Source organism: Dendrobium catenatum, unplaced genomic scaffold (assembly GCF_001605985.2).
Source record: "Dendrobium catenatum unplaced genomic scaffold, ASM160598v2 fragScaff_scaffold_1271, whole genome shotgun sequence".
NCBI classification, from domain to species: domain Eukaryota; kingdom Viridiplantae; phylum Streptophyta; class Magnoliopsida; order Asparagales; family Orchidaceae; genus Dendrobium; species Dendrobium catenatum.
In genome coordinates this window covers 58,165-71,310 of record NW_021319733.1, presented here as the reverse complement: position 1 = coordinate 71,310, position 13,146 = coordinate 58,165, and the positions used below count along the sequence as shown (strand labels likewise).

Genomic DNA, 13,146 nt, shown 5'->3' with positions numbered 1-13,146 from the left:
TTGTCTCCTGTGCTGGCTTTTCGGGTCTCTTACTTGCTGGTTTCCCGTGGCCTGTTGCTTTGTCTCCTGTGCTGACTTTTCGGGTCCCTTGCTGGCTGGATTCCCGTGGCTGATTGGGGGGATTTCCGTGGCTGTTTTTCTATTTTTATGTGCAGAATTCCTGCTGTTGTTTTGTTGTCTTTTGGCCTTCTATTTGGTGACTTTTGGACTTTCATTTCCCCAAATTTGATTGAGATATTTAATGTGTTTTGGTGGTTGTTTGTCTCCCCTTTCTTCCTATATATAGGGGCTATTTTGAGGCATAAAAAGAGTTGCTTATGATGAGATTTTTGGAATAGAAACCCGCGGGTTTTTTTGGAAAAGCTTGCGAACTTGTTCCACCTCTCCTCTTCTTCTCCTCTAGGATAGCTTGCGAGCTATGTCTCTCTTCGACTTAGCTTCTAACCTCTTCTTCTCTCCATGGTGATCACTCCAAATGTATCCTTCTTCTCGATGAATGCAAGCTACTTTAGGTGTGGTCTTTGTTCGTATTTGTAAGAGTCAGAAGTTGTATATGTCTTTTTATTATGATATATAAGTGTCTTTTTTGTAGTATTTTGAATCTTTTTGACAATTTGTATATTTTCTATTATCTAGAAAGCATTACTATTTGCTTGCAAAAATTTGGGGCCCTTCCCAAATTTTTGCTCGCATCAATTTGATATCATAGCGGGTTAGCAAATCCCGATTTGTTGTTTGAGTCTGTGGTGTCAAGTGAATCTAAATTTTTATTGAGTCTTCCTTTTTTAAGTCAAGATGGATAAACATCAAGTGAAAAGCAAGCAAGAAAGTAAGCCAAAAGATTTTGAAGAATGGATCTCGCCACAAGAAAATTCTTCAGACCCGATACAGTTCGAGCTTCTCGAGATTCAAAAACAATTGCAATTATGTGACAAGAGATTCGAGTCCAAGAAGCGTTCACTACAAGCAGAATTTGAACGAGAAATGGAAGCCATCAAACGAAAGTATGATATTCTAATCCAAGAATCTGAAATGCCGAATCTCCAAAATTTTGAAGCTTCTTCATCAGGAGATGAGCCTTTTTAAGTGAGGGAGAATCTAATGTAGGCAGGGGGGTCAATTCTTCTTGTCCATGGGCTGCTTGTTGTTCTCAGTTTGGAGATGTTTACTGCTCACGGATTGGGCCTTGGCTGCTCGGCATTGGCTCAAAATTCTTGATTTTACTTGATGTTAGCGCATTAATGTTTGAGCTGAAGTTTAGGTCAATGATTGGAGATTAAATGCACTTCCTAGCTCATTACATCAAAAATGTATGTTTTATTTCAAGAGGAGTTTATTGGAGTGGACTTATGCCTCTTCCCCTCCCTTTGCCTTCTCGGTTTTCCCTTGCTAGTTGGTTTCCCGTGCTCTGCCTCTTTGTCTCCTGTGCTGGCTTTTCGGGTCCCTTGCTGGCTGGTTTCCCGTGGCCTGTTGCTTTGTCTCCTGTGCTGATTTTTTGGGTCCCTTGCTGGCTGGATTTCTGTGGCTGATTGGGGGGATTCCCGTGGCTGTTTTTCTATTTTTCTGTGCAAAATTCCTAATGTTGTTTTGCTGTCTTTTGATCTTCTATTAGGTGACTTTTGGCCTTTCATTTCCCCAAATTTGATTGAGATATTTAATGTGTTTTGGTGGTTGTTTGTCTCCCCTTTCTTCCTATATATAGGGGCTATTTTAAGGCTTAAAAAGAGTTGCTTATGATGAGATTTTTGGAATAGAAACCTGCAGGTTTTTTTGGAAAAGCTTGCGAGCTTGTTCCACCTCTCCTCTTCTTCTCCTCTAGGATAGCTTGTGAGTTATGCCTCTCTTCGTCTCAGCTTCTAACCTCTTCTTCTCTTCATGGTGATCACTCCAAATGTATCCTTCTTCTCGATAAATGCAAGCTACTTTAGATGTGGTTTTTGTTCGTGTTTGTAAGAGTCAGAAGTTGTATGTATGTTTTTATTATGATATTAAAGTGTCTTTTTTGTAGTATTTTCACACACACACACACTCACACATCCACCCACCCACCCACGCACGCACACGCGCGCGCGCGCACACACACAGATATAATCGGATCGATAGATCTGCCGTCATCAGCCGGACACCTCCTTATACTAGCATCAACAGACTATTTATCTAAGTGTGCAGAAACGGCTCAATTAAAATAAGTCACGTCCGAGCACATGATTTACGTGTACCATGCCATATAATTTCAGACAAAGACATAGCATTCATTGGCTAGCACAGTAGTAACAGTGGCATTCTATGATAAATGGTTAACCAAGAAATCCTCAAAGTGTTCTAGGCAAGATCAGATAAATAATCTCGAAAAAGAATGTCACTCACCTGAACAAAATGGCTCTATCAAGCGTTCAAATACCTCATCCCCAAGATTGCGCCTTACAAACTCCTCAACCGTTTCCTCATGCCCCTGAAACCTTTCAACAAAACTAGATTACTTACCTTCTTATTTTTAAATCAGAAGGAGCTGACTGGCAAGGTTAATGATTACAAACTGGTGGAGGAGGCCTGATGCCTATAGCACCAAATCCAGCTCTCAATTTACCACCAAAGCTCAGCAATTCAAAGAAGGGTATATCAGTAGGTTTTGAAGGAACAGGAAGAAGTTTCCCGTTCCATAGAACAAAGCGTGGTGCATTTGGATCACCTAACACAAGATCATCCTTCAAACCACTATCAACCTGTGATGAAATTACACGTAATGAGAAAGCTCAGAATTTGAGAGGAAAGAGCGACTAGGATTATCTAAACCAAAACTGAGACAGGAATCATCTGTCATTAGTTTAGTAGGCATGAGATGGAAAAATCAAAAACTAGTTATCTAAATATCTGCAGCAGATAACTGGATACCATTAGCATATTTTTCTTAATAAAAATATTAGTCTACTTAGTCATTTAAGAATCAAGGAAACAATTTAACTAGTTTCATATTATTTTCTGCGACATCTTAGTGACAGTATATTTTGGGGTAGCTTAAGCAGTCTAAAAGTCATGGGCCTAACTCACAGCTAAACATCATTACGGCACTTCAAAGTTAAATACTGATTAAAACTTGAATAGAGTTTTCATGGAGCTCATCTTCAATTTTATTTTTCTTGCATCCATTATGGTAATCATTTTGGAGTGTTTCTTACCACTACTAGATTTGTATACATTAATAATACAATGTGATATTGTTTTCAATGTCTTTTTCATCTTTAAAAAAGAATTACGGCAAGTGCTTTTCTCCAAAACATCAAAAAAGTAAGCAGTACGGGCCTCAAAATAATAACAAATAATCGATGATTTCCGATGATAAATAACATTCAAACGTCTTACAAGCTAAGCCAATTATATATTGTCACAACCCGGCCCGGCTGCTCCACTTAAAGAGGCGGGAATAAAAGTCGGACGGTATGATCAAATCATTTTAATTCATAAGTAATACAACATTAAAACATCATATTTTCTCCTTTTTTCTGAAGAGTCACTAACAAAATTCCTCAAATACTTAACATTTGTAAAGATCATGAATTACATGTTTTCAATGTTGCATCGCTCTATAAACAAATTCATCCCTTTCTGCCATTTCTAAATCACGGAAGACTTATCTAAAACATTTTATTTAATAGGATGAGTTTACAAAGTAAACTCTATGGGTAACTGTTAAAACAATCAATATGAAATTAAAAAAAAAATACAATACACATATAACCTTTAATATACATCTTATTCATTTCCCCTCCTTATCTTTATTTTATTCATTTCAGTTATTTATACATATTCAGTCATATTCCTTTATAACATTTATAAAGCTTTAATATTTATTTATTTTCCCATTTAATTTGTATAGGAGCACTGTCTATATGTACCAAAGGTACAACCATTTCCATTTCCATTTCCATTTTTCTTTTCCATAACCATTTCCTTTTTACGTGCACGATTACGTTGCTTCCCCAATCAATATCATACAGGATGAACTCCTGTGAGTTTGCATGCACATCCTTTTTCCTTTCTTTTTCATTTTATTTTTATTTATCATTCATTCAATTGTATATCATTCATTCATATATCTACTTTTGATGCACATATATGTGTCAATATAAGTATAAAGGCTTTATAACTTTACTTTATATTTTTCTTATATGCATTTTCTTTACATAAAATTACTTTCACATTCATGTATACTTGTATAAACATTGCTTATTTCATAAGTAATAATTATAAAAACAATTCAAGAGTCTTAAAATGTTTATGTAACATACTACTAAAAAAATAGAAAAGAATACAATAAAGAAAATTCTGAAAATACCCACTTAAATGTTTTGGCTTCAACACTTTTCAAATTCTCAACTCTTGTGACGATCTTTCTTAATACAATCTCTAATCTCCCTGAGAATTCTCTTATTGGCGTCGATATTTCACCTTCGCACATAAGGTTAATCAAATTCTTGTCTAATCCATCTAATCCAATTGATATTAACATCACTAAACAAATTTGAAGAAATTCTTAAAACTTAAAATCATGAAATTCCTAAATTGTATCATTTACCTCAAAGACCCTTTCTTTCTTACTGAATCAGACTTCCACCAAATTTTGATTTCTTCATTTCCCTTCTAAAATCGTCATAGAATAAATTTTAATAATTTCTATTCTACAAAATTTAACTGAAGATATATGATAAAAATCACTTACAAAGGAGGATTATTCCAACCCAAATTCCTTCTTTTTTTCTTTCCCAAATTCTTTCTCTCCGCTTTCAATCTATTCCTTTGGCCCTAATGGAACATCCTCATTGTTTAGATGAAGAAATAGGAAAGGGTTTATACAAAAATCAACAAACCTTCTTCTTTTTTTTTCTCAGTCGTTACCCTTCAACAGAAACTTTCACTCTCGTGGTTTCTTCTACCGGAATGAATGAAACGAGTTTTCTCTCAAGAGTAGTTAACTTACTCCTACGGACCCGATCCTTCGCTCAGAATCGCAAACCGCCACTTCTAGGTTCGCCCATACTCATGTTCGGCTCCGCCGAGTGTATGCCCTTCATTTCATTCGCAAAGCTAACCCCTTCCTGGGGTTGCGATTTTAATAGAAGGGATGGCCAGCTCGGTTGAACCGGCCACACAACCGGCCCTTTACATATATATGAACAGAAGTTTCAGCCCAAAAGAAAATATGATACTAACTCTCAACAAAAGATTGTACCAACAGTCTGACAAAAACAACAAAAAAAAAACAATCTAGTGAAATTTTATAAGATGCAAATGCAAAATTGGAATAATGCTACATAAATGTGGTTAGAGTATACACCCATTACAATCCTTTGGAGCTATTGTAATAACTGGTTTGACTAGCCGATTCAATTGAACAAGCCAACCCTTATATTAAAACCGTGAACATCAGAGGCAGAACTGAGCAGAGACATGCGTGACTGGAGTAGACCGAACGCGCGTGCATAAGAGGTTTAGAGAGTTCGTTTTGCTATTTTGAGCGAACGATCGTGTTTCGGGATAAATTTTACTAACTCTTTTTCATTCCTATCGCTAAAGAAGGAAGAATGTTTGTTTTCCATTTTTATATAAATCTTTCCCTATTTCTTCATCTAATCAGTGAGGGATATTTAATTGAAGGCAAAAGAAGAGATTGAAAGTGGAAAAGATGAATTTTGAGAAAAAGAGGATAGCAATCGGAAATTCTTTTCTTCTAAAAGTGAAATATAGTAAGTAAACTATTAATTGAGTTTATTTATATACGAATTTATATCCTCAAATGCTAATTGAAGAAATCATTTTATGTTGAAAGAATCCAAATGATATAGACTTTGGTTTGACGGTAGAGGTAGGAAGATTTACAAGGAAAGAAAGGAAGATTTTATGAGATAATTTCATATGGAAGAAATCAAATATTTATTGAGACATTTAAATTGGGATTTAATGTTAATTAAATTATTATGTTATTGTGAATAGTTAAAGGGTTTCATTACAAAATGAATATTGGAAGAGGATAATCAAAGTGGGTAATTATAATTGTGTATAAATTTTATTATTGTATTTTCATTTTCTTTTTGAAAAAAATATTTATGATAATGGTGGGTGATTATCATTGTGTATAGATGTTTTATATTTTATTGTTAAACATCTATTTAAATTCTAAAAGTAATGTTAACTTATCTTTTGATATTATTATGTGAGAAGATTCAAATGAATATCTGATATGTATTAAGGATATAAATGCATATGTAAAGGAAATAGATATATGATACTTACAGACACAAGAATATAAGTAAAGAATGATGAAAGAATAATATGACCTATATGATAAATAAAAGGTATAAATAAACAAATGATGAAAAAAAAGGATATGCATGCAAAATTACAGAAGTTCACCCCCGTATGATATTGGTTAGGGAAGCAACTTATCCGTGCACGTTAAATGGAAATGATTGTAGCATCGGTACATTTAGACTGTGATACTGTACTAATAAAATTAAAAAATTGATACACGTTAAAGTGTTATAAACGTTATAAATGAATATGATATGATATGTATAAATGAATAAATGAAATGAAATGAAACAAAAAAAGAAATGAAATGTATATCAAATGTTAAATGAACAGACATATATCAAAGGTTATATTTATTGTATTTTATATATGTTTAATTGTTATACATATAGAAATTACTCATTGAGTTTACTTTGTAAACTAATTCCATTAAATAATTATTTTCAGATAATCTTCAGAGAATTAGAAATGACTAAAATGGAAGAGTATGTCTATAGATGATGGTGCACCAATAAAAACAGGTAAATTATGACTGATATAAATACTTAGTTTTGACAAAAGTGATATGAATAGATAGTATGGAATATTTTTAATAGTTGCTCTTCATTTGTATTGAAAAGTTTTATGTTAATTTGCTTATGAAAGGAATGAAATGTTACTACCATCCGATTTTTCATTTCCGCTTCGTTAATTCGAATATCCGGGCCGGGTCGTGACAGTTATCTTTTTACTAAGAAAATGGTAAGCCTTCCTAAAGAGCTTCTTTATAAAAGTAGGATTAATTAGTAAATTGCGTAAATCCAAGCTTATTAAATTTTTAGAGGGCTAAAACCTGAAAAATGGTTGGCACGACAAGTATTAAATCTTGTTAAATCTTGACGTATTGTTTATCTATTTGTATCAAGATTTATGATTTGTGAGAAAGAAATCCATAAATCTTTAAATCATTTAAATAGTGTGATTTAACAAATCCAAGATTTAACCAATAAAGGAGCTAAAATGGAATTTATCAAAACAATAGGGTTTAAAGACTCCCAGCTTATGTATGGAAGGATTTAAGTTAAATCGTGTTTTTGGAAGGATTTAAGTTAAATCGTGTTTAAAATATGCACCTTAAAGAATGGAAAAGCCTGGCAAACTTAAGATGTACAACAACAACAAGCCTTTATCCCACTACGTGGGGTCGGCTATATGAATCCATTTTCACCATTGTGTTTTATTAACAATTAAATTCTCATTTAAATCTAATTAAAAATTATAATTTTTAATCTTTTTTAACCAAGTCTTTTTAGGTCTATCTCTACCCTTTCTAAAAATAGGTCGGAACTAATACATTTAGGATTAGAAGGCCAAAGTTTTTTGTGACTAAACTATCTAAGGCGACTCTAAAATTTTATCTACCACCGGAGCTACTACAACTTCACGTATATACTCTTTTCACATTCTGCGTTTAAGATTAAAGTTACTCATCCACCTGAGCATCATCATCACTACAACACTTAATTTTAAGCTTCTCTTTTAATGGTCAACATTCTATATCATAACGGATTGTAGTTCTCAACACCATATTATAAAATTTTCCCTTAAATTTGAGGGATACTTTTCTATAACATAATAGACCCGAAGCATTACTCCACTTCAACCATCCAACTTGAATTCTACTAATAATATCCCCATCTATTTCACCATCGCTTTAAACAATAGACCAGAGATATCTAAAATGGACAATCATTTTAATAACTTGATCACCCAATATCACAATCTCACCACTAGATCTATTACAATTAAAATTACACTCCATGTACTCGATTTTAGATCTAATAAAGCAAAACCTTTAACTTTAATGTTGACCTCCACAATTGAAGTTTTTCATCAACTCTCTCTCTAGTCTTATCAATAAGAAGAATATCATCAGGAAAAAACATACACCAAGGTACATCCTCTTGCAAATGTCTAGTAAGAACATCCACGACTAAAGCAAGCAGATATGGGCTTAAAGTCGATCATTGATGTATTCCAACTAAAATAGGAAAATACTTGGTTAAAGCACCTTGCGTTTGAACATAAGTATAGCTCTTGTATACGTATCCTTAATGACTTGAATATAAGCATTACTAACTCCCTTCTTTTCTAGAACTCTCTCAAGCCCATCTCTTAGAACTTTATTATATGTTTTCTCTAAATCAATAAATATCATACGTAAATCCTCCTTAATCTTCTATACTTCTCCATCAAACTCCTCAAAAAATATATAGCTTCAATAGCTGACCTACCAAGCATGAATCCAAATCAATTTTGAGAAACACTAGTATCACGCCAAAACCTATACTCAATTACTCTCATCCATAATTTTAATGTATGACGCATTAACTTAATTCCTCTATAATTCATACAATCTTATACATTGTCTTTATTCTTAAAAATAAAAACCAAAACACTCTATATACACTCATCTGGCATTTTTTTAAAAAAGTTTAATAAGTCAAGAAATTCCTTGACCTTCTAAGCATTTTTACACTTCAATTTGAATATCATCAGATCCTACTATTTTTTTCACAATTCATTTTTTAAAGTCTCTCCAGCTTTGATTTTACTAGCAAAATAATAAAAACAAAAATCTTTATTTTCATCTATGGTGTTAAGGTCATTAAAGTAAATTATATTCTCATAAGCTTCATTGAAAAATTTATCAAAATATCTCATCCACCTATGTTCAATATCCTCTTCTAAAATTTATCAAAAGTTTATATCATAATTATAATTTTATGGACTAGCTTCTTTGCCCAGTTATCACACACCTGGGGCGTTGATGCAACAGCCCTTACGCACTTTTCGCAGTATTCAGGCCATACATCATGTTTATTTAATGTTCTGGCATTAACAAATGTATTAAAGATTTATGCCATGATTATTTGATAAATTTAACACAAGTTGTTGACTACCTAATGCAACATTCCATTATTATCATTGAGGACTTGGACCAGGCAACAACACTATTTGGTAAACTTAAGGTATAATTGATAAAGATGGAACTAAACAATTAGGGTGACACCAACTTGCTAAAGGTAGAACTGCAGAAATTAGAGGTATTACTGAGGCCTCATTAAACTCCCAGCAAAGCGCAGTCCAGACCATGGCCTAAAAAATCAAGGGTCTGTGGCACTCAATTTGCTAGGTAAAAGGCAGGGCAAGTGATTCAGCGTACATGGTGACACAACTGGGGCATTTCAGTACAGAGTGCTGTTTCGTACTAGCTAGCCAAAGGACAATGCAATTCAAAGCAAAAACTATTAAGGCCTCAAAAAGGCATCTAAACTCCTATGTTTCAAATTTTAACTACCATTCATAGCTAGAAAATCAGCTATAGAATAAAAACATGTGCGACGCAAAGAAATCCACTGATTTACCAAGTGTATGAGCCATATTCCCCATGGACATCTAATTTCGATAGATGAAAAAGATGGAAACCAAAACGTAAAACGTATCTAGAAGCAGGCATACCGCCATGGATAGAACCGCGTCAGACGGCTGGAAGCTATTAGGGCCCTCTTCCCAGAGGTAACCGTCTCTCTCCATGGTAATGATGTTCCCGCCAACGCGATCCCGAGCCTCCGTTACCAGAATCTCCGAAACTGCACTGGCGTGCCGAGTCGCCAGCGCTTGGGCAGTGCAGAGGCCGTTGATTCCCCCACCGACAACAACGCAGTCAACTGAGATTCGGCCAGCAGGGGATCCGTCGCTGTCCCCACCACCGCGGCCCATCGGTACAGCCACCTCGCTCGTCACGGAGCATCTGACAAGTTGTCTCAGAAGACGGCGGCGAAAGCCTTCGAGGCCGGGGGAAATAGGGCATGGCGGTTTGGTAGAAATAGAGATGGCAGCGGCGGACATCGCACAAACGCGAGAACAATAAAAGGAGCAAACACGCGCAGAGTTATCCCTTTGTCGATTTTCTTTCTCGTGTTGGTTGATCAGTGACGATTACCATGTAGCCGTTCCTACGGCTTCATATAAGTACACTATAAATGTAAATATAAGAAATATACGTATATGGAAGCAAATATAAGAAATTTGAAATTTAAACATAGCAAAATTTGACAAAGATATTATGACCCAAAGTTTTTTTCATAACGTGGGTTTTAAAATAATCTTTCATGAATTACTTTTAAAAATTAAATATTCACTAATCATAATAAGGACAAACTATATCCATATGTTCCCTAAAAATCTCTCATAATTAAGATATGAAACTATTTATGATTTATTTTTATTTTGATAATTAAGAATGCCCTACATTTAACTATATCTCATGATTTGGTGCCTAAAACTACACTTATTTAAGGAATTTTGTATATCAAAAATTAAATAAATTGGTACAATGACTATGATTTGTGTAAAATCATTAAAAAAAATCATTGAAGATATGGATCCAACCAAAGACATCTTATGTATGCCCATCACTAAGTAGACCAACCAGTGATAAGGAAATTAAAGATTATGGACCAAATCATAGTTAGTATGCTAATGCTATTATTATTATTATATACATTTACACATAATATAATATAAAGATTTAAAAGTCATCATTCTCCCTTTTTAAAAGACAAAACTAAAAGCAAACTCAATTATGGATACCCAAAGTAAGGCCGTGCAAATCTTTTTTCCCTAGGATGGGTTAGCCTAATGAAGGACAAAAATTCAAAAGAAAAAAAAAATTAGAAAGCTAGAACTTATAGCTCACGCGATTACCTGTCAAATTTGAATTAGCAATAGTAAAGTTTGAAGGAGCCCAAAAAAAATATTAAGTCTTTGAAGCTTAGCGATATATTAGCCTAAAAGGAGGGAGTTGTGGCTTTAAAGGAGAGTGACCTTAGATGTTAGACTTATAACTTCACAATTTAAAGGAAAGAGTTGTCCAAATGTGGGTCTTACAACATTGGCTACAAGATATCAAAAGAATTGTCCTAAGGAAATGAATATGACACAACTCTATTGAGAAAGACTTCTACCATGAATATGTCATATAATCCTAATGAGGTTGCCCAATGACAATACATGTAAGTTACAATAATAAAACATCATCAAATAATAAAATAATAAGCATTTTTATTTCTTTTCATTTGTTACATCAAAACAATAATGGAAAATAAACTAGTACAATTTCTCTCACATCAACCTACATACATAAATAATTAGATTGTCAAAAGAATACATCTATAAATGAAAACATACCTACAGTTTGGACTTTAATATTATCAACCATTTGGATACTTAGCATGGGCATTACTCTTTCCTAAACTGACATGAAAGTTACAATAATGAGAAACTCATGCTTAATAAGCTATGCGAGACATACTAAAGAATTCAATATTCGCATTTAAAATAAATTGTACAAAAGCTAAACATGTTATAAATATAAAGTTATACAATTTTAATTTAAAGTGACATAGCACTTGTGTAAAACTCTATCATTAATATGATTACAACAGTGTGACTAGTATCAATAATAGTTATGAGCCAACAATAGGATCTGTTCAACAGTAATAACATAAACATTAGTTGAACTTGAACGTTATAACAATATAAATATAACTTGATCTTGAATATGATATTAGAATAGAACACTTGATGAAACATAACATAAAACACATAAATCAAAACATGTTTCAAATTTTTATAGCATATTTCCCAAAGCCTCCTTATACCTTCACTTCTATGTTACCTCCATTTAATCATAATAGTTTGATAACCCTTATAACTTCACTTTTACTTATACCTTCACTTATTTATCTCACATATGTTTATGTGAACACAGACCCTTATAACTCCATTTTTGGTGCACAGAACATAAAACAAACATCACTTGTGACATCTCTTTTCTTCCTTCTTCTCCTATGTTCATCACTAGACATGTCAATATTGGACCCGACCCGAAAACCCAATCCGAACCCGACCCGTAATTTTCGGGTTCGGGTTGACTCGACGGGTTGCCGGGTCAACCCGAAAACCCGTTTAACTTAAAATTTTTTGATTCCTGCCTCTTTGCCCGTTGTTCCCTGCGCGGTCGCAACCTCGCATGCACCCCTCGTCGCTTTCTAGCCCTCGCCCACGTGTGCGCACTGCGTCCCGCCGCGCCCTCGCCAGCCCCACATTCGCGTCAGGCACCAATTTCACTATGCGCGGCCAGTTCCGCATCAAGCCATCGCCTGTCCGTGGGTCGAGTCAGGTTGACCCGAACTCGAAGCGGGTCAGGTTAGGGTCCTTAAAATCGACCAGTTTATAAAAATGGGTCGGGTTGACCCGAACCCGAATAGTGCCGGGTCAATTCCGGGTTGACCCGAACCCGACCCGTAACCCGAAATTGACAGGTCTATTCATCACTCAACCATGGAAAATATCAACATATAGAAGCAACATTTTAGCATGCTAAAAAAATACATGAAATTTCACATGTAAGATGAAGTTAGTAGTGGGTACGGGATAAAACTTGTATACACATGCAACAGTAAAGGATTCTAGCCCCTTGTAACTCCTGGCAATTCCATGACACAAATAGAATCTCGAAGGTAAACAACATAAAATAACGGTAGACAACATAAAATTCAATTAGATGAAAATGTATATTTTTAGAAAATTACCAAATTATCAAAGATTGTGTAAATTAATATTTTTATTGTACTATAATATTATTTTCAACATATAGATAATTTTTCACTCAATACAAACCCATAAATTTCAAAACCCGTCATAAAATTTTCAAAAAATATTCAAAATGTACATAATTATAATTTTTATAATATATAAAAAGTTATATAGTAAAAGTTTTATCTTTGCAAAATT

At 34.0% G+C, this 13,146-nt stretch overlaps 1 protein-coding gene across 1 annotated transcript in view; it reads right to left on the bottom strand.

The window, feature by feature from the left end:
- The window catches only part of LOC110100858 (protoporphyrinogen oxidase, chloroplastic), a 34,152-nt gene extending 23,857 nt beyond the window's left edge, over positions 1 to 10,295 (bottom strand). The window contains exons 1-3 of the mRNA XM_020828562.2: positions 9,808 to 10,295; positions 2,538 to 2,723; positions 2,368 to 2,452 (exon numbers count right to left, since the gene is read on the bottom strand). Of these exons, the coding sequence (XP_020684221.1) occupies positions 2,368 to 2,452; positions 2,538 to 2,723; positions 9,808 to 10,197 (661 nt within the window). The 5' untranslated portion in view covers positions 10,198 to 10,295. The remainder of the gene's footprint in view (positions 1 to 2,367; positions 2,453 to 2,537; positions 2,724 to 9,807) is intronic.
- Between the last annotated feature and the right edge of the window lie 2,851 nt (positions 10,296 to 13,146).